The 27,936-nt window shown below is 47.0% G+C and overlaps 1 protein-coding gene across 1 annotated transcript in view; it reads left to right on the top strand.

The window, feature by feature from the left end:
- LOC115316570 (cytochrome P450 2J4) overlaps nt 1–20,630 on the top strand; it is a 28,361-nt gene extending 7,731 nt beyond the window's left edge. Inside the window, exons 4-8 of the mRNA XM_042289672.1 lie at nt 6,587–6,888; nt 10,396–10,508; nt 11,700–11,958; nt 18,468–18,658; nt 20,374–20,630. Coding sequence (XP_042145606.1) covers nt 6,587–6,888; nt 10,396–10,508; nt 11,700–11,958; nt 18,468–18,658; nt 20,374–20,630 — 1,122 coding nt within the window. The remainder of the gene's footprint in view (nt 1–6,586; nt 6,889–10,395; nt 10,509–11,699; nt 11,959–18,467; nt 18,659–20,373) is intronic.
- The last annotated feature ends 7,306 nt before the right edge of the window (nt 20,631–27,936 follow it).

Below are 27,936 nucleotides of genomic sequence, written 5' to 3'. Positions count from 1 at the left end.
CTCTTAGGCGCCCGTTCCTGGCTCGAGCGGCGTCGCCGTCGCCTTCGCCGTCGGCCTAACCGCGAGGTCACCTGACCCCCGCGAGGTCACGAGGGTCACCTGACGTCACGAGAGTCACGTGACCTCACGGTTACGCCGACGCTGACGGCGTCTGCGCCGTCGCTCGGAGGGAGGAGTAGCAGGCAGGATGAGGAGTTGAAGAGGAGGGAGCAGGGGTATACCTTCCCCTCAGTACCCTTCCCTCCTCCTCAAAAGCTGCGCTCTAATTCGGCGTTACAGGGAGTTGTAAACGGCTTTCATTTTTTCAAAATAAAAATAAATAATATTCGGACGTTCGCTAACTCCATGAAAATATGACCGGTATCCAAAGACATTTTTCAGCTGCATTTGGCATTTGCGCCCTGCGATGGCCAGCACTAACGGTCCCACGACAAATCTTGAAAACTGGCGTTACTTGAATAAACGTTGGTACTTTAGAATAGCCGAAATTTTGGATGCATAAAACGCTCAGCTTTTCTCCGCATCCTATAAAGTCTACAGGTGCACATCTTTCACTGTGATAAAAAAACAGCCCGTCTTCGCTCTAAGAAGCACAAATAGTACGGTCGAAACTGGAAACCGGAACAGTTGCCTTTGTCGTGGTTCATAAGTACATTGGCTCATTGTACTGAACGATCCTTGACGAGATAAATGGAAACCTCCCACTTGTCTATACGCGAACTCAACTCTGTTACCTCAAGGCGCGGGGGTGGCGTGTCGGGCGCACTTCCGGTCTGGGGCTGTGGGCGGATGTCCCCATTTGAGAGGTGTATTCGTGTGTTGTTTTGAAAGGTACCAGACAAAAAGTGAATGCCGATTACAACTCCCCGTAATGCCGAATTAGAGTGCAGTTCTTGAGGAGGAGGAGGGAAGGGTACTGAGGTTTACGTGTTTTCGGGAGGGGGGGGGGTCACGTGACGTCGGGGGGGGCTCACGTGACCCCTCCCCCCTCGAGGTCACGTGACCCCTACGTGACCTCGGGGAGGGGGTCACGTGACCTGGGAGGTGTCACGTGACCTCGGGAGGTGTCACTTGACCTCGGGAGGTGTCACGTGACCTCGGGGGGTCACGTGACCTTGAAGGGGGCTCACATGACCTGGGGGTCACGTGACCCCCAGAGAAATTTTTCCGCTAGATTTAGCGGGAAAAGTTTTCCGTTACATTCAGCGGGGTGAATATTTCCTCTATATTTAGCGGGGAAATTTTTCCGCTAAATTTAGCGGGCAAATTTGCCCATAATGCACCGCGCGGTTACGCCGACGGCGACGCCGCTCAAGCCCGAAACGGGCGCCTAAGAGCTGCGCTCTAAAAGGTGCATTCTCGTCAAAACGCCACGGCTGGGGCTGTTCCAAAAAAAGTCGAGAAAGGTTTGTAGGTCAGTTTTCATGTGCTCGGTTCGTCCGAGAATGGGATGTGTGCCGTGAAAAGGGAAAACCAGACGCTGTGGGACCACGATTGCTTGGGCGGGAAGAACTTTGGGTTGAATTCAAGGATGCTTGCGGTCATCAGATATATTTGTTTTGACCCAACATGAACGCCGGAAAACCGTCAAGTTGTACGGACCACCTGCGGACTACGTTTAGTGCGTCTTTAAGCTCAAGCGGCCGCCTGATCGTTCGAACTGTCTTCTGATCTTTCAAACGTTTCGGCCTGTCGTCTGCTCTTTTAGACGACACCGGCCCGTAGACCAAATGTCGGCCCGGTGCTTGCGATAAAAAGTGAGTGCAGGCCTCAAAAGACTTAAGTTTTGAGGTTTGTAAGCTGGCTCGATGTAAAAAGTAGATGCAAGGCAGTGGCGTACCAGCTTGTCTTTGAGTGGGGGGGCAAACCAACCCCCCCCCCCCCCCCCACACACACACACACCGGGGCCGGGCGGTGGTGCCCTTGATATCTCTTGAGCGCCGCCGGTCAGTGTTTGCCCTGCCCAGTGGCGGCTGTTTCAGGGGGCGGGGGGGGGGGGGGGGGGTGCAAAACATATGCCTTGCCCCCCCACTCTTAGAACTGGGGGGCAAGGCCCCCCCCCCCCCCCCCCCCCCGGTCGGTACGCCCATGATGCAAGGAGATGCTGATCATTGTTACCAGTGGCCATCACCGACTTGTTATGCCTGATTCACTTGTTTCGCCCGATTCTGCTTGCGATTTTCAGTATCGTCGTCGTCTATCTCAGCAACGGTTCAGGCTTTTGCAGCCCCAGTGACGACGCGACTGAAATTTGAAAGCGAAATCTCATCATGCGAATCAGGCCTTAGCGTCCGTTCTGCGGTATCCACGCGGAATGAATCGCCGCATGTCACATTATTCACGTCGAGTTTTGCGGTGTAACGAGCCTCGTTAATTTCGTTGAGGCCGCTCAAGTAGTCAGACACTGCCAGGAAGACGTAGAATCAACAATTCCAACGCGAAAAAGAGTTTGGGGACTCACACCGACGCCGAAAACATCCCATTACAATGGTTTGTTTCTGGACGACGGCGAGCTTCTTGTCCACACCCCCATCGCGCATGCGCGGCGTCGGTGGCGTCCGCTAGGGGCGCTCCAGTTTGTTTGCACACATGAGTTGGTGTATAGTTCAAAATAAAAAAGAATAACAGCTGAATCGGCCTTTAATTTTTCTTTTTTTTTTAGGACGACGAACTTTGTACTTTGATAGCCTTTATGGATAAAATACTCTTTCTAGGAATTTTGTTTTGTGACATTCTGACTTAGAAATTTATAGTTTTTCGGATAAATCCGAATTGTCGAAAATTCTACCGGCGAGTGTTTTTCGGAATTTATCCGATTGATCCGAAAACACGTAACCCTAGATATACATAAAGGGACACTGACAGGATATTTATGCTCGCCAAGGTTGTTTTTTTTTCTTTTTTTGTACATGGCATATGAGAACCCAATTACCCAGAACACAAACTGCGGCTCAAAATTCGTTTTTTTTTTTTTTTTTCGCACGAAAACCTCCGATAGATAACTGGCCGGTTTGAGTCGCGCTCACTCTCTTTTCCGTGGTCACGTGCCGTTTTCTGTGGTTTAGACCACACCCATCAAAGATAATCAAAATCGTTGATCATCGAAGGCACAAACCCAATCCTAGAAATGAGAGAAAAATATTATAGCCATTTTTTTCGCGGCGTCTAAAAACCTGAAAATGCATTGATAGAAAAAAAAAAGTTGCACAGTCACGCGGTTTTCGATATCCTCCTCCTCCCCTATAATTCTTCTGCCTCCCCAGTCCAGTTTCGGTTTCGGTTTCAAGCAGTTGCGTTTTTGGACTTTATTAAAAACATACGTGACACAGTAGCAAAATATTGATTGGGTGGTCTTCTTACACCATATTATATCGTCTTTCGTGTTCTGGGTAGTTGGGTTCTCATTTTTTGGCGAAGTTCCTCCAACAACCTAAGGCTCTGTTATACTCCGACGTAACGCGTGCGGGCGTGCGAGCGCGTCACAGCGACATCACGTCGGCGGAAACCTGACGCTTTATACTTCGGCGTCGTGGCGTAACCATAGAGTTATTATAATGTACGCTAGAGGTTCAACTGGCGCTAGTGTCTATGCGACTTCCGGGAGGCAAATTGAAGCAGACAGCAACCAGTCTACTTTTGCGGTGCTCCTGTGCATTCCTATGGGAAAACGCGTGTGAAATTTGTCTCCTCGCCGGAAAATAACATGAATAACTTTTATCATTTCGGTGGTACCGGATAGCATGTACATTTATTAATGTTGTAAAAGTGTAATTGCTTTAGTTACAGCATTTTTCTTTACTACTGAACGATGTTAAGCTTCGCTATATTTCAGGCCCAAACCTATGTTCCATGGCAGGTATGTAAAAACGAGCGACGATTCTGAGCTAACTAACGATCGAAAGGAATGTAGAGTGTGTTGAAGGTTCGCTAGCATTGCGGTGGCGCTTATATATTGCTAATATGCCCGTCCTGTCAGTCTATGAAAATGACTCCTTCGTGCTTCTTTACGACGGTTAAAAAACATTTGAATGTGAGAAATAAAGGACGTGGACTACGAAAGGTGTGCCTTTTTATTATTTCCTATGTCGGGCAGTTTTTATCGGGCATCTGTTCGCTGACTTCTCCCTATTTGCAAAGATTTGGAGCGTGCGGTTGATGATTGGAACCCAGAACATGCATCTTTGCACATATTTATGAGCAGAAAGAATAAAGCAGTACTTATTTATTACAAATCGGACTATATTACGTGGCTTTCAATTTATTTTGATCGCCTGCATGCGCATGGAGTTACTTATCTAGTGTTACTGCATAGTTCTTGCCGTCTCTCTTGGTTTTCCACATGTCCTTCGTTCGTTTGACACGTATATCCCCCATGGTGGAAAGTGCCGATGCCGTGTTCGCGCTAACAGTGTCCGACAGTGCACATAAATACATGTACGAAGCGGTTTTAGCACCGCTTTTCATGCCACGAATTTCACATAAAAACGCCGTAACTGACCAATTATTTTGTCTGCGTGACTGAGAAATGTTCCAATGTGCCAGTACATACGAAATATTCGTGATACTTGCTCTTATAATCGAGCGCAGCGAGAAAATGCACTCGCTTTTTCCCATAGAAATTCATTACCGAAAGTCAATTTTTGACCGGTTTTTGTCTGCTTCAATTTGCAGCAGCACACAAGCGCCACTTGAACCTCTAGCGTACATTATAATACCTCTATGGGCGTAACCGACGCGACCGGCGGCGTTCGACGCAGCCTGACCGCCTCGACGCCAAAATGGAGCATGCCGTATTCCGCGCCGGCCGCCAGCGACGCCGGACCAGGAAGCATCGCGCTGGCTCCCGGCAACCCTCGCGCGGGAAGCGCGGCGAATACGAACAATAGCAGACGACGGGAGCACCGCTCCGTGTGGAGTCATGTTTGAAGAATCGGACTCGGTCGGTCGAAAAGCTGATCGAGGGAATTCGTCCTCACTTGTGTGTCTACAACACGAGGAAGCTTGAGTACCGTAGACCGCGCGCTTGTCAAAGATGTACCGTATGTACATTGACCACCTACGCTTGCGGCGCAGGCGGTGTACTAACAGTGCAAGCGCGAGTTTTCGTCGTGCAAGGTACGTCCACGCCATCGCTCGATCTTGGCGCTCAAGAAGCGCGAGGATTTTCGTCTGCTATTCGAAACGAAAAGGAACCGGAAGTGGCGCACTCTCGCAGGGAACGTGCCCTCGTAGTAAGAGCCTGCGCATGCGCCGCGCCGGCGGCCCACCGACGCGCGCCGCGGGAGCCGCCGGAGTATAAAGTAGGCAAATTTTTGACGCGCGCGGCGTGATTGACGTAACGTAGTCGACTTCAGCCAGCGTTCGCTTGCGCGCGCGTTACGTCGGAGTATAACAGAGCCTTTAAGAGGAGATCCCGCACTCTCGACGCATGCTTAAACCCAGGCCGGGGAAGTGTCAGCAAAAGTGGGGCTTTCAGAGACAATCATGCAATAAAAACAAGAGTGCCTTCTTTTTAAAAGGCTGTCACTGCGGGACACGGCTTGGGCCGCGCACGGCATTTGCAGGATGCAAGGGGAAGTTTTTGAGAGCGCAGCTCTTAGGCGCCCATTTCTGGCTTGAGCGGCGTCGCCGTCGCCGTCGGCGTCGCCATCGGCGTAACCGTGCGTTACATTATGGGACGTTCCCCATAATGACGTCACACATGACGTCACGTGTGACGTCACGAGGGTTACCTTCGTGATTGTTACGAAAGTTACCCTAACGAGGGTCACGAATGTTACCCTCACGAGGGTTACGAGGGTTACCCTCACGAGGGTCACGGGTGTAACGTGAAGTTACCCTTAATGACGTCACATGTGACGTCACGTGTGACATCATTATAGAACAACACGTGACGTATGACGTGACGTCACACGCATCTAACATTGCCAATGTTCCCGCTAAACCTAGCGGGGAGAATCTTCCGCTAAATTTGGCGGAAAATATATTCTTGCTAAATTTGCACTCGTGACGTCACGTATGACGACACGTGTGACGTCATCAGGGTAAAATTTCCCCGCTAAATTTGGCGGAGAATGAAGAGGGGCATACCCTCCCCTCCTCCTCCTCAAGAGCCGCAGTAGCTCTAGTTGGGCGTTACAGAAACCTGTAAACGTCTAATTTTTTTCTTCACTTCCAGTCCACTTTAGGAGCATTTTTGTCGGGGGAATCGGCACCCTTCGCTTGCGTGTTTGAAAAGTGTTCTTGAGGTAATTCCCAAGAGGTAGCCACTCACGCTCTGCTGACTGTTAGTCAAGGCCTTCGCTGCTGCTGACAGTCTAAAAACCTCCCGAAAACAAGAGAGGGGAGGAGAAGGCAGTGAGGAGGCGAGAAGAAAAGCCGTGCTGTTTCGCGCACGGCAGTGTGGATGATGCCCTCGCCGAATAAAACATAGTTCTTAAAAAATCGTGCCCGATTTTCGTTTTTTTTGCCGTGCACGCCACAAAATGTGTTTACTGTAAGCAGACCTTAACGCAGGCTGAAAGTTTATTTTCCTCTAAAGCCGCCATAGTTGTGGTAATGAAATTTCCTCCCTTCCTGTTGGCAGGCGGAGATCGAGTACCTCGCCGAAAAGATTTCGGAGACCAACGGGCGGCCGATTCCCGTCGAACAATACCTGTTTCCCAGCGTGTCGAATAACGCTTCTGCTCTAGTGTTCGGACACCGGTACGAGTTCGACGACCCCAAGAGAAAGATGCTGGATGGCATACTCGGAGAGAGCATGAGGTGTCTTGCCGCTGGTGCGCTCATAGCCTTTGTGCCCAGGACCTTGAGAACGCTTACCACCTTGTACTTGACTAGATTCGGCGCCTTGAAAGAGCTTGTTGGGAAGATGAAGCAGTTCATATGGTACGTATAGATGATTTGTTTCCCGCGGACATAATGTACCAAAAAGAAAACAAACAAGAGTTCTGACTCTCTGGGTCTAGTATCATAGTCACGAAGACAAGGGCAACGATTCCCGACATTTCAAATTTGGGAGTTCACGCGGCCTAATGATGTATGTGACACGCCCTAATGAAGAACTGTTCATTTGAACCACGTGGGTATCTTCTTGATGTGTAACCGAAAGCTCGGTAACACGCCAGCTTATCCGTAATATAGGCCTCCGCCAGACTGTGGACAGCTCGGCCCGGGATTCAAACGCGCTTTGCCTCAGCTGGTGCCTTACCTCAGAGCTACCGATCTGGAGCTCTTATCTGGGGCTCTAATCTGGACACTTGGCGAAAACGTCGGCGAGAAATCCGGCGGCTATGATTGGCCAGCGCCAAGGTCAAGCGCGACGCCGGCCAATCACGGTTGCCGGATTCCTCGCCGAAGTTTTCGCCGAGTGTACAGATTAGATCCCCTGGCACGGTGAACCTAACGCTCCGTTTCACTTTAACGGGGAATTCGCGTGGTGCTTTCAGTGCGCTCTTGTGCGCTCTTTCAAAAGCGCCAGAACCAGGCAATGGAAATAGAGCGCGGTGACGTGATCGCGTGGTTCATTCCGAGAGCTTCCTTGCCTCAAGAACGCCAGGGAGTGCTCTCGAAAAGAGGGAAGCCCAGGGAATGAACCACGCGATCACGTCGCCGCGCTCTTTTTCTACCACTCGATTCTGGCGTGCTCTCAAAAGAGCGCTCTAGAGCGCGCTGAACGTACCACGTGAATTCACCATAAATCCTACCGCAGCCGAGGCTACGACCCGAAGGAGCCAATCCAGAGATGGTAAAATTACCTCGGATACGAAATTAAATTACATTACTCATACTTTCCTGAAAACTGCATAAAAATATAATGCAATCACGATACAAATTACCGCAGAGGGAATGTAATGATATTACTTCAAAGTAAGCTCTCGATACATTACGACAGTCATTTGTGCTCATTTCATTTACAACATACTTACCAAAACTCAAATCTTTCTGTTTAAATCGCAACTGCCTTATGGGCCTCAAATTGAAACATACTGGACAGTCGTTTCGCTGGCGAACATGGCAAAAGTCTTAAACATGATGCATAGCATCTTATTTGTATGTGACAAAAACGGTCAACTTACCTGTTTTGCTGTGAAGGTCATCAGGTAAAGGGCAATATGTTTCCGTTTTCCTTATATTGAAGAAGTTACAGTTCGTGTCAGTAAGTCAACTGGGGCGATGGGAGCTCGATCTTAAAAGAAGTCGTCATGTGAAACGTTTCCTTTCCGACACGGACGCAATCTAATCCTACTCCCCAAAGTGCACTAGCTGAGGCATTCCCGGTCATTCGTCTCGAGGAGTATTGCTTCCAAGCCTCCGAGGACTCCAAGTTATTGCGCGTTGTCCCACAAGGGGGCTGGATTCGGGCGCCTAGGCTGGATGTTTGCTAGGCAGAAGCGTCGCCAGTGGAGGAAAGGGATGGCGCGAGCTTCTTAAAATGCGTACTTTCCCAAGAAACGGGCTCATTCCCGAATAAATTCCCAAAGGAAAAAAAGAGAGGCATACCGAGAGGGGCACTTGCTTTACTCGATTCCAGTTTTTTAAGACAAGAAAAAGTACCTTTATTTAACAAGGCCAAGGATTCACACGAAATGGTCTGAGGCGCAGACAAGGCATTTGGGGATTCCTGTCGTTTGTTTTTCATGATGGTCAAAGCTACCGGTTTGGATTTTGCTTGACGAAAAAGAAAGACCTTTGCGGATCTGTCTGTCCTGTCCTCTCAGGTTTTAAAATGTGTTGAACTCATGTGCGATGTGCGCTTTGCCTTGTAGAGTATAAGCCATTCACCCCTAACCTGACAGTGCAGTGGAAGCGACGTGCTCGGTGGAACAGTCACACGTCTTACGAATGAACGAAGCATAGTAATCGTCGCGATGACCTCACGCCTTCAGTCTGACTTGCCTGGGGTTCGCGAGCCGTGGCCTTGCAGCGATGTTTTTACACGAAAACTTCCCGTTTCCAGCCGCCTTTGTGTGTCTGTCGAATTCTTCGTGCGAGGCTTTACGCTCACATGGCCGTCTTTTATATACTCTGTGTCTTTCTCAACATTTCACAACGCAATATTTTTTTTTAAGTTTGCAAAAAAGCTTTTTCATAAGGGGCAAAGTAATTTCAAACGAAATGAGTAATTTTATGTGAAAGCAATTGATTACATTACTAAATTACCAGCCTAGAAAAGAAAAAATATTAACATTACACATTACCACAAAAAGTAATTTCATTACCGTAATTAGATTACTCACTGCCACAAAAAGTAATTTAATTACCGTAACTACATTACTCATTACCACAAAAAGTAAATTAATATATGTAATTTCATGAGAGTAATGCCATTTTTTCCATCTCTGAGCCGGACAAAACAGCGCGAAAGTGGATTGTTACGGCGCTCCTTTGTGTTTTCTGGTTCGCTATGATCAATAAAACTAATCCGGCAATGTGAATGCGCAGCCTCCTCGCACTTTTTTTGTGAACTACTAGTTTTGCCGGCGATAGTTAACCCCAGAGAAATACGAGCGCCATTTCAACGCACTTTTGGCGTGGCTTGATTGCTTCCATAGGGTCCCTACCTCGGCTGTGGTCTAGATTCAAGGTGACATGAAGGATAGCTTTTAGCTCGTGAAATTACAGCGTCACGATGCAGCTTACGGTATCCCAGCAGCACCCGACTGGAAAAGGCAGGCACCATCACCGAACAGCCAAATACCGTAGTGGTGAGCGCCACTGGCTCCTTCTTATTGGCTGACAATTGTTATAATTACTGAGAGGGGCGTGTTGGCAAACGCCCCACCGCCGGTAGTAAATACGAAAGTTACAGGTTTCATACTTGAAGACTAATAATGCTTGGATTTGGGCTAGTTGGTTTGACATTCTGAGGTATACTGCGCCGCGAAGTTACACTTAACACATAAAGACGTAAACTATGAGGTGATATGGAAGACGGTTAAGAACATGACGCGATTGTGCAAGCGCAGCTCATATTTGAGCCCGCATCACGTTAATCGTGTTTATTTTGTTTTCCCAATGTTTTGGAACCGATCTAGAAAAACGTTTTTTGTAACCTTTCTGTCGCCTATAAAACCGGAGTTCACACTGCTGATACACTGACCATACACGAGACAGTCTGCATACAGATTCGAACGCGAGTCAACGCGAGATTCGTGCTTCGAATGCCACACGACAATGGGTTCAAGGAGAAAACTTGGCACGCTGCATTCGAACCACGGACATTGCGGTCACTCGTGATTGCAGAATATTCTTTGTATGACGTCTGAGCAGTGTGACTCCGGCGTAACAATATCATAACCTTTCTGAAATTAAAACCCTGAGAATAAACCAGAACCTGTCCTTGTTTTAAACTATGTTGAATAATTAACACAGTTTCCATTATATTCTTAACAGCCACGAGCAGGCCTTAGAGGATATTCATCGAGAATTACTAGAGAACAACTTCATCGACGGGTATTTGCGGCTCATTTCTGAACACAAGGAGGATCTACATACGAGCTTTAACGGTAAGATTTGGCGACACGCATTTTTTATTCCGCCGACATTTCTTTTCGGAATTTAGTTTTGACTTGAAGAAATATGCTCAAGGGACATCTGAGTGCAACCCCACGGCTCAGATCGCACAGAACACAAGTATAAAAAAAATCTTTTCTTTATCATTTATATTTATGCAATTTTTTTAGTATGGCCTTCTGTACAACTCTTCGTTTTCTGTTAGTTTTTTCTAAAGTATTTCTCTTTTACGCGTAAATATGGGCTCACGTCTTAGTCTTGAGCACCATATTGTTTCCCATCGAAATATATAGTGCTTATTATGAGGCACAACGCGAACTATATCATTTCGCATTTATATAATTTTTAAATATTCATTACGTTGTTTTATGTAATCAATAAACACAAATATAGGCACAACATTAAACGCGTATTAGCAATTTGCCGTAAGGTCAACAATGATCAATCTTCAAAATCAACTCGCAATTAAAAAATGCGTTTGAGGAAACAGAAAACGCAAATATGAGACAAATTCTTTATAAAGAAGTGAAAATCGTTTCAACATTCTATTTCTTGATTTCTTTTTTTCAATATAGCTCGTGCGACAAGCTGCACAGCCATCGTTACCAGAAATTGGGTGCAAAAACTTGCGTTATTAATTATGAGTAATCGTAATTTATTTTGGACATTTTTATTTCAAAATTATTATAGTGCAAATGCTGACAATAATGAATGCCGAGCTTTTTTCGTGATCCAGTTTTACCGTGTACTGTATGGAAGAGCAGACTCGCCCGAAGTTCTCCGAATGTATTTTGTAATTTTTGTACTTATAAAACATTTGTTGGGGTGGCCGCAACATTTTTTTTTTATAAAAATACCTGACAATCTTTTTGAATTTATGCAGATTACAGCAGGGCGCATCACAAATATAACACTTGACAAAAAGGAAGGCTATACATTTTTAGCGCAACATTCCCATTCATATCTAAAATATAATATTCTCTCCTTCGTTTCGTACAGGTCCAAGAACCTCGCTTTTTGTTTAACAATATCAAAAAGAAAAAAAAAATATGGGTGTTGGTTTAGTAGTTGGAAGACTTGGTGCGATATATTTGGCGAGCTTTGGCGCTTTTTGAAGTGTCCTGTTCTCGAACGTAGTAAGATTTTTTTTCCTTACCACACCGCTTGCGCGCCACCCGATGCAGTGCCCAACCTGATCGGGAACGCCATCGCGCTTTTTGCTGCCGGATCTCAGACGACGCACATGACCGTCCTCTGGAGTCTTCTAAACATGGCTGACAAGGCGGACACTGTGCAACGAAAAGTGCAGGATGAAATCGACAGAGTGACTGGGTGTAGCAGGACCGTGGCTTGGTCGGACCGCCATGACATGCCCTATACCACGGCCACCGTTTGGGAGATGTACCGATGGAGGACTGTCGTTCTGATGGGAATTCCGAGGGAGTGAGTTTGAGGCTCTTTTACGGCCAACCAGAATCATAATTGCAATGTTATCAAAATAATAAAGTCAGTTTCCAGTTGAAAAGAAAATATTACGACAAGGGAATTCTTAAGTGTATCCCGTTCAAACTTTCTTCAAGTAACATTGCCGGTTGCCGTTTGTTAGCACAAGGCGGGTGAACGGATCGAAGTTTTCAACGAGCGCTGACGAAGTACTCGTAAGCAATGCGTGCTCGGGGTATGTGCTCAAACAACGGCGAATTCGGAAATTCTGTGCCGCAGCTACTAGACGCGAACGCCAGAAAAATGATATATTGTATTGCTATAAGATTCTCAAAAAGGTCCGCAAGTTTAAGGTGTCCGGTCTCTTGTCGATACAAATTTTACTGTGCTCGACTAAACAGCTATATATAGAAGGTATTCTAACTACTGCCCGAAAAAACGAATGTACAATCGTTTTGTCTAGATCTTACAAAAAGTTCACAGTTGTTCTACTAGTGGAATTCATAAAAATCTCGATTTCAACTTGATTTCATGTATAAATACTGGTATGACGTTCGGTCATTCTGTATCAAAATTGATTTAATAATTTCATAAGGTGTGGCTTAATTGCGCAATATTCACGCAGCAGCTTGTAAAATTTCTAAAATACTTTACCTATTCACAAAAATCTAGATTTTCAGGCGTTTTAATAATATGATTCCTAGCTAAACCACTGAATATTAAAGCAACCTTAGTTTTTATTGAGATCTCAGACGTATACGTTTTTCATCGTTATTGGTACGAAAACAATTTGTGGACTTTTTATTTTTTCGAAGCGCTCAAGTGGAGCGAGGTCGTAGCCGGTCACCCCAAGACCAAGCCAACCTCCCGCACTGCAGAAGAGACTTCCACCAAGCTAGCAGAGTTCAAGGTTGTGGTAGAGAACTCTCAGGAAACAGTAGCACGAATTCTACTACAAACTGCAGAATCCGAAAGACGTAGGAAGGAGACCGAAGTTCGGTATAACGCTGTACAGTAGCAACTCGACTTGCAGAGAAACGAAGCAGGACGAACTCCCAAGAGGAAATCAGTCCCCCGCAACATGACAGCGCTCACTTCTATCCCATCGGGCGCAACCACGAAGGATGAAGGAGTGGCCATGTAACAGGACACGACCAACCAAGACATAGACACACGCATAGAACAGGTAGAACGCGAGATGCGCGAAGTAAAGCACTACTTGAAGACCATCCTGGACAGACTCCCACAACGCAACAATGGTCAAGACAAGTAAAGGTTGCATTGTGTGGCAGTGGAGCTGTCGAAGCTTTCCTCCGAAAAGCGGACACCTTCACGAGTACCAACGATTCCTACCACCAGAACGCAGACCTGACGCTTTAGTCATACAAGAAACGTGGAAGGCAATCCCCATTCCGGGATAACAATCCTTTAATCACACCAACTCATCGTGGGTCGTACGAGTCACCATGCTGGTGCGACGCAACCTACCAGCAAAACTTCATCCAACCGGCATTAAAGACATTGAGTACACCTGCATCGAGATATTGGCGGCCAAGAAGGGCCATTGCACCACGTTCATCTTCAATGTATACAGTCCTCCGAAGACACACCACTCGTTTAACCAGCTCCTGCGCGGCGCCATAGACACGGCCAAGGGAAAGGCTCTGCTCATCGCTGGTGACTTTAACGCACCACACATGTCATGAAGCTATTCGCAAGATAGTGCCAAGGATCGGAAGCTTTGGCAGGACATTGCCACCCTGGGACTGGACCTACTCACATACCCGACGCAGCCAACTTGGAAAGACACGGGCGGATGCAAAGACAGATCACCAGACCTCACGCTCAGTCGCTGCTTGGACGCAGAATGGACCAACATTCTGAAAACTCTGGGCAGTGACGACTACTTCCTCAACATTCTCCTGAGACGCGGCCGCACGAAGCCCAAAGGAAGACCTCTGCGAGTAGTCGAGTGGGACACTCGCAGAAAGAAGCTGGACGAAGTGGACCGAGACGAAGAGATCAAGGAACTGGACCAATGGACCGCAGGCATCAAAGAAGTTGAAGCCCAGCCACAACAAACATTCCCGAGGAAGCAAATCTGACCGCCGTGGACAGTCGGCTCCTGCACCTATGGTAAAGGAAGACAAACCTTGAAGCACGCTTAAGGCGACAGAAAGGAACTCGTCGGCTACGCAAACGAATCGCAAGATTGTACAAGACCATCGAGAGTCACACCACCAATCTCACAACTCAGCAGTGGAAAGACACCTGCAACGAGTTCGAGAAACCTCCCAACACTCCAAAGACGTGCAACATCCTTCGACATCTCCTCGACCCCGGACAAAGCCGAACCACAGTCCGAAATCAGATGGGGTGCATCCTGAACTCCTTCAAGGGAGGTGGAAAAGAGTTTGTCCAAGCAATATAGAACAATTATATGAGACGAGCTCTGCCAACACCTCCGATGGAATACACGTGCCAGCCAAACCTTACGCTAGATGAAGAGTTCCGACCCTCCGAGGTCATGGCTGCGATCCGAGAGCTCAACACCGGCTCCGCCCCAGGACTTGAAGTCTCCATCAAGCTACTGCGCCACTTGGACGACAGAGATATTGACCGGCTAACATCATACTTCAACGTCTGCTGGTGAAAAGGAGAAATCCCAGAAGCCTTGAAGACTGCGAAGATGCTGTTTATACCCAAGCCTGGGAAAGAACTACAACTGGACGCCCCGCGCCCGATTTCGCTCACACCGTGTCTCGGGAAAGTCTTGGAGCTTGTCGTACTCAATCGCCTTAACAGGTACGCAGAAGCCAACAGAGTCTTCGCGGACACCATAATCGGGTTCAGACCTAAGCTCTAGACTCAAGACGTGATGCTACGACTGTATCATCATATTGTGGCACGGGAATATGCACCCAAGAGGGACACCAGAGCCATACTCGGGCTGGACATCTCGAAAGTGTTCGACAATGTCAGCCACGCAGCCATCCTCCTTAAACTAAACTTCATTGATGTGGTTGAGCAAATCTTCAAATACCATACAGAACTTCCTATCAAGTAGGCAGGCGCAGGTCTCGATCGGCGGGTTCCAATCTGGCCTGCAAACTCTGGGCGGAGTTGGCAAACCGCAAGGAGCAGTGCTCTCCCCGTTGCTCTTCAATATCGCCATGAAGGATTTACCGACGAAACTACAAGGCATCCTGAAGCTTCATCACAGTATCTACGCAAACGATGTCACTCTGTCGATAGCAGGAGGAAGCAATGGCGCCATTAAAGACTCGCTGCAAGAAGCTGTACGCGTCGTGGAAGCCTACGCTAAGGAGCGCGGACTAGCCTGCTCTCAGGAAAAGTCGGAGTTGCAACAAATGGTCAGCACCACAGTGAAAACTCCCTCAATCATCATTCTGCGGATCGGAGGCAAAGACATCCCTCGGGTCCAGCGACTTCGGATACTCGGTAGGTGGTTGCAAGAAGATGGCAAGAACACATACATCATCGGAGTCCTTCATAACCACGCATAGAAAGTAGGATGACTCATAGCAAGAATCGCTGGATAACAATACGGGATGAAGAAGCGGAACGTCATTCGCCTTATCAAAGCCTTCGTGATAAGCAGGTTGCCTACATCGCACCGTTCCTGGACTTGACACTCACGGAGAAGGGTGCCATTGATCGTATCATCTGCTGCGTATACAAGAAAGCGCTTCATCTACGACCTTTAACAGAGACCAAGCGACTCGAGAAGCTTGGGCTTCACAACACCCTCTCGGAGATAACTGAGGCGAAGAGGATAACCCACTACGAAAGGCTATCTCTGACCACAGCGTGGAGAACCATCCTCACATCTTTGGGCATCAACTACCACCTAACAGGACACAGAACGCGAGGCTGGGTTCCAAAGGGGCTAGGCGAGCAGCTACACATTGCGCCTCTACCTCGTCACATGCATCCACTGCACGACACAGGCAGTCCCATGGCCAGAGTCGAGGCTCTGGAGAACACTCTACAGCAAGGCTACGACGACTTCAAGGTGACCTATGTCGACACAGCCTCAGCTGACACGGGTCGAATGACCCTTGGAGTTACGAATCGCTCCGGCCAAATCTTGACGGCTAGCAGCAGGTATACCAGCAGCAGTGCGGAGGCCGAGGAAGCAACCATTGCCTTGGCCCTCACCCTCAGCACCACGAAAGTGATCGTCAGTGACTCCCAGGTGGCCATCTGCCAGTACATGCGTGGCCATATCTCTGACAAAGCCCTCAAGGTCACCACTGGTCACCGCCTGATCAACCACCCAGTCCACATACTGTGTTCTTCAGCCCATGCGTCACTCCCAGGCAACGAGAGTGTTCACAGCGCAGCCCGCGCTCTTACATACCGGGCTAGCACACCAAGTAAGCACTCGACCTTCGCCTCGTGGAGCCTACACCTTTAAGGGGGTGCTTGACCACTACCGAGCAGAATGCCGAGCCTACCCAGAGGCTCACAACACTCTCAGAAAGACAGAATCCCCCATTCTCTGTCAAATCCAGACGGAGCCCTTCCTCAACCCGGCGCAGTTACACTCGTGGTATCCAGATGCCTACGACCCGTCTTGCAGAAACTGGGGCGAGATCGCCACATTCCACCATGCCCGGAGCTGTTTTTTCATTCGAAGAATCAAGACTTTATCAAGTAAGCCAGGCAACCAGGCGCATGGGAATCCTTCCTGCAAGATCCTGACCCCAAGACTCAGAAGATTCTAGCCCAGCCGGCCTGGGATGCCGCCGGGAACATCGCGTCTCGTCTGTCGACCGAGGGGATCGCTTCGTCAGAGTCTCTCTCTAAGAGAGACTCGCTTGACGCGGGGATTTAGCAGTTTTGGACAAAATAAAGTCTACCTTACCTCTCCTCACGACGCGATATCGCCGACGGGAGAGCGCGCGACGCGAGAGCGCGCGACATGAGAGTGCAGCGACGCGAGAGTGCAATTAGAGCGCGCATAAAAGAGAGCTCAACCAATTTAACACGAGTCACGACAGCGCTATTGGAGCAAATGGATAAGTTGTAATATCCCAATCAATGCTTTTTTTTTTAACTGGCAACAGCAGTTACATGCAGGACGAAATTGTAGGATGCATTGGACAGATGGCTTTATCCAACGACAGCCTCTAAGATTAATCTCAGTGCGTTTTGCTGCCTGGAACCACTTGGTACGGCATAATTTTGACCAGGTGTTATGTCGCCACCCCTTGATCGTGTCCTGACAAAGTCAGTCAGTTGGGTTATAGCCATATTGGTCTATTCGCCTGTACTTAGCATCAAAATTTGGTTATGGCCATACTTTGGGTTACTTTAGAGGCATTTTCAAGTTCTTGCCTGCAATCAATAGCTAACTAATACTCTCGAATAAAATTTGACTGATACAAACATAAGTCGATATTTTATTTTGATTAGACAAGATATATTCATATTCATAGTTTCTAAAAACAGTTTATGAAAAAGGAAACACGAACAAACTTGTTTTACCAACTGCATTGAGCCGGCAGCACACGACCTCCTGAATGCTGCATTTGTTATTGAATAACATGGACCTCTTAAGCCGGTGTCACATTGCTTATAACACGAGCCACCGCGAGATCCGTACTTTGAATGCCGCATGGCAGTGAGTTCAAGAACACGTGACACTCGTCGTTCGAACCACGGTTATTGCGTTCACTCGTGTTTGCAGACCGTCTTTTCAATGATGTCTAAGCAGTGTGACCCCGGCTTCAGGTGGCTGCATAGATGAGCCGAGGTCGCTTTGCTTATATATCATACAAAAGGCAGTCTGCATGCAGATTCGATTCCGAGTCACCACGAGATTCCTGCTTCGAATGCTAAATGGCAACGAGTTCAAAGAGAAACCTGGCACGCGGCATTCGAACCACGGATGTTGCCGTGACTCGTGTTTGCAGACTGTCATGTGCATGATGTATGAGCAGTGTGACCACGGCATTGCGAATACCACCCTCGCAACTTTCCACAAAGCGCACGTGCACTCCTCCTGATGCGCGCTTAACTGGTTGCGCGGTTTCGTGTAACGCGCTCTTGTGTCACGCGTTCTCGAGTCGCGGCGCTCTCCTGTTAGTGTGACCCGCAAGGTAACACCATGACTTGACACCGTGGCTTTAAGGTGTGACCTGAAGTCGCAGCGCTACATGACGTGGCAGCGTCACGTGTCGGAACCGTGTCACCTGGCGTTAGTGTCGCATGTTGCCCCGTGACTTGACGTTGCGATGTCACGTGCTGGTGCCACCTGACGTCGCGATGTGACGTAACGTCATGTTTGCACGAGGGTCACGTTGCGTATTATCAGGTCACGTGTCACCATGACGTCACGTTCCATTGAGCTACATGTAAGCACGGACAAAAAACACTAAGATATGGCGCGCTGTAAATAATATTTATTCATAAGCATAAATTAACAATGACAAGTCAACGTTCCTAGCTTTCTCTCGACTATACTACTATTCTCACAACAGAGCGGATGAAGACGTCATTGTCCAGGGTTACCTGATCCCTTCCGGCACGGTGGTGATGGCTAATCTCTGGGCAGTCCACATGGACCCCGACCTCTGGGAGGCGCCCGAGAAGTTTCGACCAGAGAGGTTCCTCAGTAAGGACGGATCGAAGCTCATCGACAAACCAGACTGGCTGGTGCCCTTTTCAGTGGGTACGTATCTCGACTATGCAAGGCGTTGTAAACTGCGGCAACTGACAGAGTAAAGAAAAAAATCTAAATCATGGCCACCAGCATTAAAATAATTGAGAAATAACTAGCCGGACTAAGCATCGCTCACGGCAAGGTTGAACGATTTGTCACAAGAATATACGTACATGCATGTATATACAGTGCATCCATCAATCAACTATTTAGATTGGTTTCAACTCATTACGGCGGCTTCAAAAAGGTCAGCCAGCGTCGTTTCGCAGAATACTGCAAATCTTTTCATTGCTCGGCGTTGTTGATTTACCTTTGCGAGTGTTCTTAAAATATTTTAACAATAAACTTAAATATATTTCTAGTTCCGCAGTTTGTCCACGATGGAACGCGATGCCGGTATGGACATCAAAATAAGGGTCTTCTGAATACATACGAATCATGGCAGAACTGCGCATGTCTCGCGCGGCTTAGAAGGGAGACTAGACATGTCGAAACGTTTATCAGTTGTAAAATAAAATTGTTTCTTAGTGTACCACAACAATATTCTAACCACACATATACACGTCAGGACTCATGGCGGAAATAGCGAACTTTTCAGTAAAACAGTTTGTTCCCTTAGGAAGTGACAGAGTAATCGCCAAGGATAAGTATAAAAATCAAGTAAGAAGGCCGACATTGCTTCGGCCAGACATTTACGGATATCTAACAACAGAAACAGCCATTGAAGTACTGTGTTTGGAAAGTGTTTCCGACTGGTGTGTTTAGTGTCTTATTCCGCCCGTGCATCGTAATGGGTCCCAAAACGGCAACAAACGACGTCATAAAGGTCGACGTGTCGTGCTGTGGGATGCCGGAATCGTGGCGGTTGGGCGTAGAAGTTAGCAAGAAAACAACAAAAAAAAAAAAAAGCACCAGAGAACGCGAGTGTCGCTGTCGTCGCGGCGTCTCAACTCCTGCTGGCTGTCGAAGCTTCCGTGGACTGTCCAGCTGAAGAGCGACCCCCAGCGGAACAGGCTGCTGCCATACCCACCACCGCTGCTGGGACACCGCCAGGATCGCGACCGGCGCCAGCGTGACACTTCTATAGCGTCACCAACCGGAAATCGATGGACCGCTTTTTTTAGACTCGGTAAACTCACCAGTCAGAGACGCATTCGGGGTGCCGTAATTAAAGAAGCAGAGCGTTACAAAAGGAGCAGAAACTGTTCACTCCCCATGCCGCCTGTTCATGAACATTTCATTTTTCAATGTCAGTGATAGGTAATGTATTAAAGGCAGGTTGAGACATGTGCGTATGAGTTTGATTCACCGCGTTTCATCCACTTGTAACGGCTTACGACTAGAGAAGAGGCTAGCACAGTGGTGCCATCTATAGGCAGCATGGAACATTTTGCGATCTACGTATAACAAGACTGATGGCTTTTACAGAATTTGCGGTATTACATCTACACTTTATCTATGAGATGTTGTCCCTCGAAGCATTTTCAATATTATTTCAGGCACAAGAGGAAAATATGATACGTAAAATATACGCGCATCGGAAGTGTTTCAGGGCTCTCCGATAGATGGCGGAAGCGTTTTCTCCCATTGTAGGCTGCCACAAGTGTGTGTAACAAAGTCGATCGTGCTCAAATGCAATTATGTGACCTAGACTTAGGCGCAACACACTCCGTCTCGCAATTTCATTTTAACTTAAATAACTCTAACCGTTATTTTTTTTTTAGGAAAAAGAATGTGCCCTGCAGAGAACCTTGCCAATTTAGAGGTCTTCCTCTACCTAACGAGGTTGCTTCAAAAGTTCACGGTTCTTCCGGAGGATGGCACGACGATCGATCTCAACTACGACACCGAAGGATTTTGCATACCAAAGTCACAACGTCTTCGGTTCATTCCAAGGAATGGCAGCATTAAGCGTAAGGCACCAAACAGCGTTCGAGCAGAAGTGCCATCTAGTCGAAATGAAAACAGTGTTGTTTATTGAGACATTTGATATATCAACAAAATATGTGCAGCCGTAGGGTTCAGTGGCATTGTCGGAATCTTGGAAGAATAGCAGTTGCGATATCCAGGTATTCGTGAAATCTGATGTGGTTTCAATTAATATCTACCCGTATGAACAGCTAAAAAAATGTATGTATAACTTTTTTTTATGAATAAAAAAAAAACGCGCTAGCGTTTTAAATTCAAAATGATTTCATGTAAAATTTTAATCTGAATAAGCTGTCTTGTGAGTCATAATGCGTCGGACGAACGTATCGTGATTTCTTTGGTTTGTTGCGAGATAAGAAATGAAGTAGCCTACTCCCTTCACGAAGCCCCGCTGCTGGTCATTGGTGACTTCCCTCTCTTTCCTTTTCTTATCTTCATCAATTTTTCTGCTAAAGTAAAAAAAAAAAGTGTAGAACTCATGTGTAGTGCTTTCATGCGATTTCTTAGGATGCAGCAGAACGGCGTTTTGCACGACATTAGATGTCGAAAACTACACAAAGCTCAAAAGAAACGACACACACCACCGATGAACATATTTGCAAAGGCCGGTGTAAAATGTTTCATTTGGTAGCATGTTTGACCGTTCTCCGTGCTTGCAAGGAGGTGCAAAGTTGGGAGGCCGATGTCAAGAAAACTTGGTCACGGAAGTGACGTCACACAGATAACACCGGAGCGCTCCCTGACGGCGCGCTGCCTGCTGCCGAGAACTGGGCATTTCACACGTGCGTCCTTTCTTACCTGCTGGCTTGCACGTTTGCTCGTTTCAGTGCGACGCGTTCCTGTCTCATTGAAGCGGCGATAGACGCCAATCCGGCAGCCGTGATTCCACAACCATCGCTCATCGCTCTCCGAGCGGCAGAGAGTAATCATGTTCGCGTACTGCCCATTTGACCGAAGTAGCTCTTGCCACACGAGTAAACTCGCTAGCTGAAGGTGCCACAAAACACAGGTGTACTGAGAAACACGCCAAGCCTTTTCTTCCGAGCACTTCAGGCGTGGTTTATAATATACCACTCTCGTGTTTAAAGAACTACGTCAGTCAAACGGGCAGATGCCTCAACGATGAACTACGCGAACATGATTACTCTCTGAGAACCACAGAAGGAGGACATCTTGGGACACATTGTAATGAGTGCCAATGCAGTCCGTTATTCGGGGAAAGAAGCATCCTAGGGAGGCACAAAGACAAACTGACACGGGAGGTGCTGGAAGCCTACCACACCCTATCTGCAGATAAGGAATGCTTCAGTGTTGATTCAGTTGCATTAACAAACAAGGAAATATACTTTTTAACACAGAAAATGAAGAACCAGCATGAACCACGGATGCCGCGAAACTTCAGGCGAGATGACAACGCGACAGCCGATTAGGGATGAGGTGCTTGTCGTCATTTTTGACAATGAAGAGCCCGCCCGAGCCAAGATTGAAGCAAAACACCCTGCATGATGGCAACGTGACGGACAACAACGGATCTGGTATTTAAACAAATGACCCGGTGTTTGAAGCGTGTGTCCGCGAGGGAACACCCTATTTATTTTTCATGTTTCTTCTTTTTTTTCTTAATCTTTAATGGGGGTGATGAATTTTTTTTATGTTCTTCCTTCTCTTCATCTCTGTAAATATAGTTGTGAGTAGCACCTCTTTCCTCTACCTTCTCTCTCTTCTCTATGTGTGCGCTAATACCGTTTAGGCGTTTCCGTCTTCACCGTGCTACGCACTTCGGTTCGCTGTTTGAAAGGTAAGGATTACTTTGCTCTGAAATATGTTAATTTTGCATTTTAGAAGTACTGTATTCCATAGCGCAGACGTATTTTACCCTGAAACGTATGAAAGTCGAGGAAAAAAGTACACAGTAGATACAGGTATCGTGTAAGAGACAAGTCGCATACTAGCCCTTTTATTTCAGTGGTATTCACTTCCGTGCTTAGATTTGGCAATTTTCTGGTAGTTTTAAGCCAATAAATGTTCAGCCAGGTAAATAGATTGGGCGATAGTTTAGGAACGGGCGTTTACTCTGAATCTTACTTACCTAGGCATGAGGAATCAACTGCAATTGTCGGGAGGAAGCATCCTGTTGTAAGCGGTTTAGTACATCCCTATGTTGACCTGTTTACTAATAGAATTTGACGTGGTGCCCTTTTCTGTTAGGTTCCATATTTTACTGCTCCCCGATGGAAATTCCATCGGGATCTTTCTACCAGACACGGGGTCGCGATTGTTACTGTGCGGTTTTGATTCCGGAAAGTGGAACAGTGTCCGATGCGGGATCTAGTGATAGTGAAGTGAGTGACGGGGACGAGGAGTACTTGCCGACGAAGGGCCTAAAAACAGAAGTTCCCAGCGATAACGAAACTGAAGGCGGAATGCACGCCTGTCTAGTTCTGTCAACGTCAAGAAAGAAGCCAAAGTCACCGCCGCAAGTTTTCGAGTGACGAAAGGAAGATCGGTGTTTCGTGGAGCCTGTGGAACCCGTGGTTATGGCCACTGATGATGTCAAAAACCCAATGAAATATTTTCAAGAATTCATTGATGAAAAGCTGCTGGCGATGATTGTTTACGAGACAAACCTCTATTCTTTGCGTCAGGCTGGGGCGTCTGTGAACAAAACAGTGGATGAGACACAGCAGTCCGTTGGCATTTTACTCATCATGGGATTAGTGATGAGGCCAGCCCACAGGGAATATTGGTCAGAGAAGCTTGGTACCCTTTGGTTGCAGATGTCATGCCCCTCAACCGCTTCGAAAATTTCCGCAGGACGATCCACTTCGTGTAAAGGAAGACCCAGATGACAAATTTTTGAAAGTGAGGCAGCTTTTCTATGAGTTTGCTGCTTAAAGTCAAGGATGAGACGAAAGAATCCATTGACGAGATGATGGTACCACACAAAGGTACCCGTGCTGGTAACTTTCGCCCGTATGTTCAGCCAAAACAATATAAGTGGGTCTTCGAACTTTTTTTTTTTTTTTGCGGGCAGGGGTATCTGGCATGGTTTATGACATATCTCCCTATGCTCGGAAGTAGACTTTCTGCAAGTCTAACTTCACAAGCGAAGAAGAGACTTCCGAAGTTGGAGGAAAAGTCGTTGTAGCTAGACCTATGCAAAAGTGTTCATCAACCGCAAAGCACAGTTGTTTTTTTCTACAACTACGTTTGAGAGTGTAGAGCTGGTAAGGGATCTTGAGCAGAAGTTCCAGATAAAGTCATTAGGCACTATACGGAACGCGAGAACTCGAAAAGGCCTCCTCGAGGATGATGACAAAACAGTAATCAAGAAAGGACGTGGGACTCCAGACCAGCAGACTGACAAGAACTCTGGAGTGACCATGATAAAGTGTGTTGATAACAAAGTTGTAACTTTGTGCAGCAACTTTGTGGGCGTTCAGCCTCTTGGATTGGTGAAAAGATACTCGAAAGAGGAAAAGTCCAAAGTAGCCATAACAAGCCGCCGTATCATCTTCGAATACAAGGCACATATGGGAGGGGTCGATCTCGCGGATATGTTGATAGAGCTGTATCGTACACCATTCAAGCCTTACTACATGCGGCTCTTTGCTCAGACCCTAGACATTGCAATGAAAAATGCTTGACTGCTAAAATCGGAGCAGCGAATAAAAATTCCGAATTAACAGTGATCACTTACCTTTTTCTATTTAGATGATGGGAACAATAAAGATGTAAGCTTAAGGCTGACACTTGACAACGTGATTTGAGGTGATTCTGCTTCCGTTTCTAGTTTGGTTCTAAGCACCGAATCCGGAGGTATAGAGAACTGACTAGGCTCACTAGACAAGGCACAGATCGCGGGAAAAATTTCGGAGGCGATGGGATTTGCAGTTTCGTTTCGTCCATTGGCTGAGGGTCGGCACGGGAGCTCAGGCTCAAGACATTTTCAATGAAGCTCGTAACGGTTTTTTTGGAGCCATGCGTTCACATTCAAGAAAAGTCTTCGGCCCTCTCGCGTCGATGTTGGCAGGTGAACGTCGTTTTCAGCGCATCCTTGCAGCTGGTCCACGAGATTAAGAAGGTTTCGTGATTTTCAAACCAGTGCCTGGCACTTCCTTCGAGCGCGAAGTATAGATTTTGCAGGCGCTGTTCTTCCGTCCATCGGTTGTGCTGGGCCACTTGCTCGTAGTGCTGTAGCCAGTCCTCGACGTCTTTAAAGACGCTCATCGTAGAAGGACGCGGGCGTACACACGGCGACGGATGGGGTGCTCATGGGTGGTCTCGTCGGCGGCGTGGTCTTGCTCTTGGCTGGCAGGGGACCAAACTCGGGGGACTTGCCTTGAGCGCGGCGGCTCGCTCGTGTGCCGGTTTCTTCTTTTAAAAGTCTCTTGTCGCAAAAAGAGTGGGCTGGCACTGCGGGCCCTCGCGGGGTACGCTGCATGGGGGTTATCTCGCGCCTCAAAAAAAAATGTCACGGATGAAGGCGACGAGATTACGAATAGTAAACTGAAAATAAATGTTCAGTTGGCGAACTTGTGCCAGAAACAAAAAAAGAAAAAGAGAAGGACATACATCAAGAAAGCAGCTTCTAGCGTCGACGGCGGCAGCAGAGAGCGTCGGTGAGTCGGCATGACAGCTGGCCATCGCGAGAGTGAATCGGTGAATGAGTCCGCAACGCCGCGCTCGGCTCCCTCTCTACTACACGCGTCATCTCCAACATTTGACCTAGAATGTACGGGAGTTAGCGAGGGCGAGACTGACTAGGCAAGGCCATTCCGGCCTCCTTATCTTTTACCCTCGGGGTAAGAATAAACACGAAACTTCTAGACGCACGCATATGCGTTTCTTCTCGGTCATGCACGCGAAATACGCAGCCTTCATAACGCATATTTTTGCCGAAAAAGCGCTGTTGGGACGGCGGAATCGCAAGTGAATCAGCCATGAAACTACCAAATGGTCGTCTTCCTCTAGAAGGCAACATGGTCAAAAGATCGCTTCTGCCTGTCCACTGACACATCTTCTAATATTTCTCTTGCTGATGTACCACCGGCGACAGCGAGAGTCTCTCTTCTTTCCAGATGAATGAAGTCGACACCTACCGGACACCCTCACAATGAAATCACGCTCGTCCCGGAGGTTGGCATCGCCATGTAGAAACGGCGGTGCTGTCGCGAGAGCATAGTGATATTACCAATATGGCGGGTAAGGTAATTTTAAGACGTAATATTTAGTCGGAGTTAGAAATCTCGACGCCACGATGTGTGCGAACACTATCGTAAAGCAGTTATGCAATAGAGGCTGTTTAATTATTAAACAGCCTCTATTGCTAATTTATAAACAAGAAAAAAAGGTAATTGTCATGTGAGCCTAGTATTTTTTATATTCCGAAATGTGACAATTTGTGCATTTAAATTCTTGAAACGACCCCGATACGCGATGCACAAGTAGAGGTAAACTGGCAAAGACAGTGGTGCACAAACGGGGCCCTGCCAAGTGCCAAAACAATGCACTCAAGTGTACTTTAATATGAGCGCATGTAGAATCTGCCATATCGATGAACACTCAAGCCTCTGTGAAACAGTCACGTACGCAGAAATAGAAGCCTTCCCGTCTGACATGAGTGTTGATACGGCGGATAATTATCGCCACAGACCAAGGGCACATGCATGCACTCGGTTCGAACATTTGAGTTACCCCAACACCATTTTAACTGCTTGGGGACTAGACCAGCATGCCACTGCTTCCCGTCTTCCCTGATTCACCGCATTCCTGACTAAAAGGTGTGTTGACTAAGCTGCCAAAGAATTTATATATTAATAACCGAAAGGTAGACGTCAAAAGGGCTGAAGGGCTCAGGGGATTCGAAAGATTGAGGACTGAAAAGCTGACAGTGTTCCAAGCACATACAGAATGAGCTGAAAACTTTTTTTAATCTGAAAATTCACGTGTAAGTACTGTATGGTCACTGTCAGCACGGAAATCACTATACTTACAAAGAAGGGTGGCGAGAAATGCAGCCAGTGCCGTATAGACTAAGCTAACAAAGAGATTGTGCGTCAGTAAAAAATGATATATATATATATATATTACAACAAACCATGTATGGGATCATTTAAAAAAATTACGTATAATATTAATGTACAGAGTTTATGGATTTATATGTGATTACTGAAGTTGTCTATACATGGGTTGCACGTTACGTCATTCAAAGAGTGCTCCGATGACCACCAGAGACGATGGCAAGAAGGAGCTCACTTCTTATCAGGACCCTTTTTTGTGCCTCCGGGATTTGCACAGGTGTCGCTATGCTCCTCCCAGAATATTATAGAAGATTAACCCGTCATTCAAAATACTTCCAAAAGCAGCTTCCCTCTCCTCCTCTTACGTGGTGGTTAAGAGTATGCGATGTGATGTCAGTGCAACCCGAGGTCGTTTTGGGTGGCTGCTTGCGGACGAAAGAAGTCGACACCTACCGGAGACATTCACAAATTCTTCACGCTCGTGTCCGAGGTTGGCAATGTTAGGCAGAGATGGCAGGGCTGTCGCGAGAGTGCCAGAACATTCGAAATGTCGCGGGCGAAATGATTTTCATATTTCCTTCGTAAAGGGTCGATTTGTTATCTTTTCCCAAAAGCATTGTTAGTGAAAAACGCTGTGTCGAAACGAAAATTTTATCGGTTCGGTTCCGGTTCACTGCTTTCGGTTCAGTTCCGGTTAATTTCCAGGGAGCAAAAAATAACGGTTCAAACCGGTTCGAACCGGTTTGAACCTCAAGACTGAGAATATATTTTTTTGCGTTGCTTTGGCAATAGGCACTATTTCAACAGTGAAACGAGTGTCTTTATAGCTTTTTATCAATCCTAGAGTCCACTTTTATTTTCAGGTACAAAAACAAATGGCGTGATTTAATTTTGATGAAACAATAAAAGAAAGCTAGATTAACATATATGACTCAACGTCTACATTTTTTTACCTCAGTCGCATATATTTTACCTGAGTCTATAGGTTATCAGTTTGGTAGGTCGCCTAAGATACCCGTGAATGCTACAACTTTGCGTCACAGTATTAAAAGTCGAATCCTGCTGTGGTCTGGAACCTAAGAAATAAATACAGTGCATAAAATCATGAATTGTGCCCGTCCGCGCCATATATATCCATAAATATAGTTTACGAATTACGTTTTACAATGAGGACGCAACTGAGGTAAAAGCAATAATATTTTCAAAACTGAAAGGACAAACCCTTTCAGTCTAGCTTTTATAGAAACACTGAGCGGCAATCACAACCCTTGCTTTCCTGACCAATATTGTTTACACTCAGCACAGTGATGCAGGCGAATAATCACGCAGAAAATA

Source organism: Ixodes scapularis, unplaced genomic scaffold, assembly GCF_016920785.2.
Source record: "Ixodes scapularis isolate PalLabHiFi unplaced genomic scaffold, ASM1692078v2 PGA_scaffold13__105_contigs__length_92229423, whole genome shotgun sequence".
Classification (NCBI taxonomy): Eukaryota; Metazoa; Arthropoda; class Arachnida; order Ixodida; family Ixodidae; genus Ixodes; species Ixodes scapularis.
Note: the sequence above shows the minus strand (reverse complement) of the source record. Positions and strands in the feature narration are given on the sequence as shown.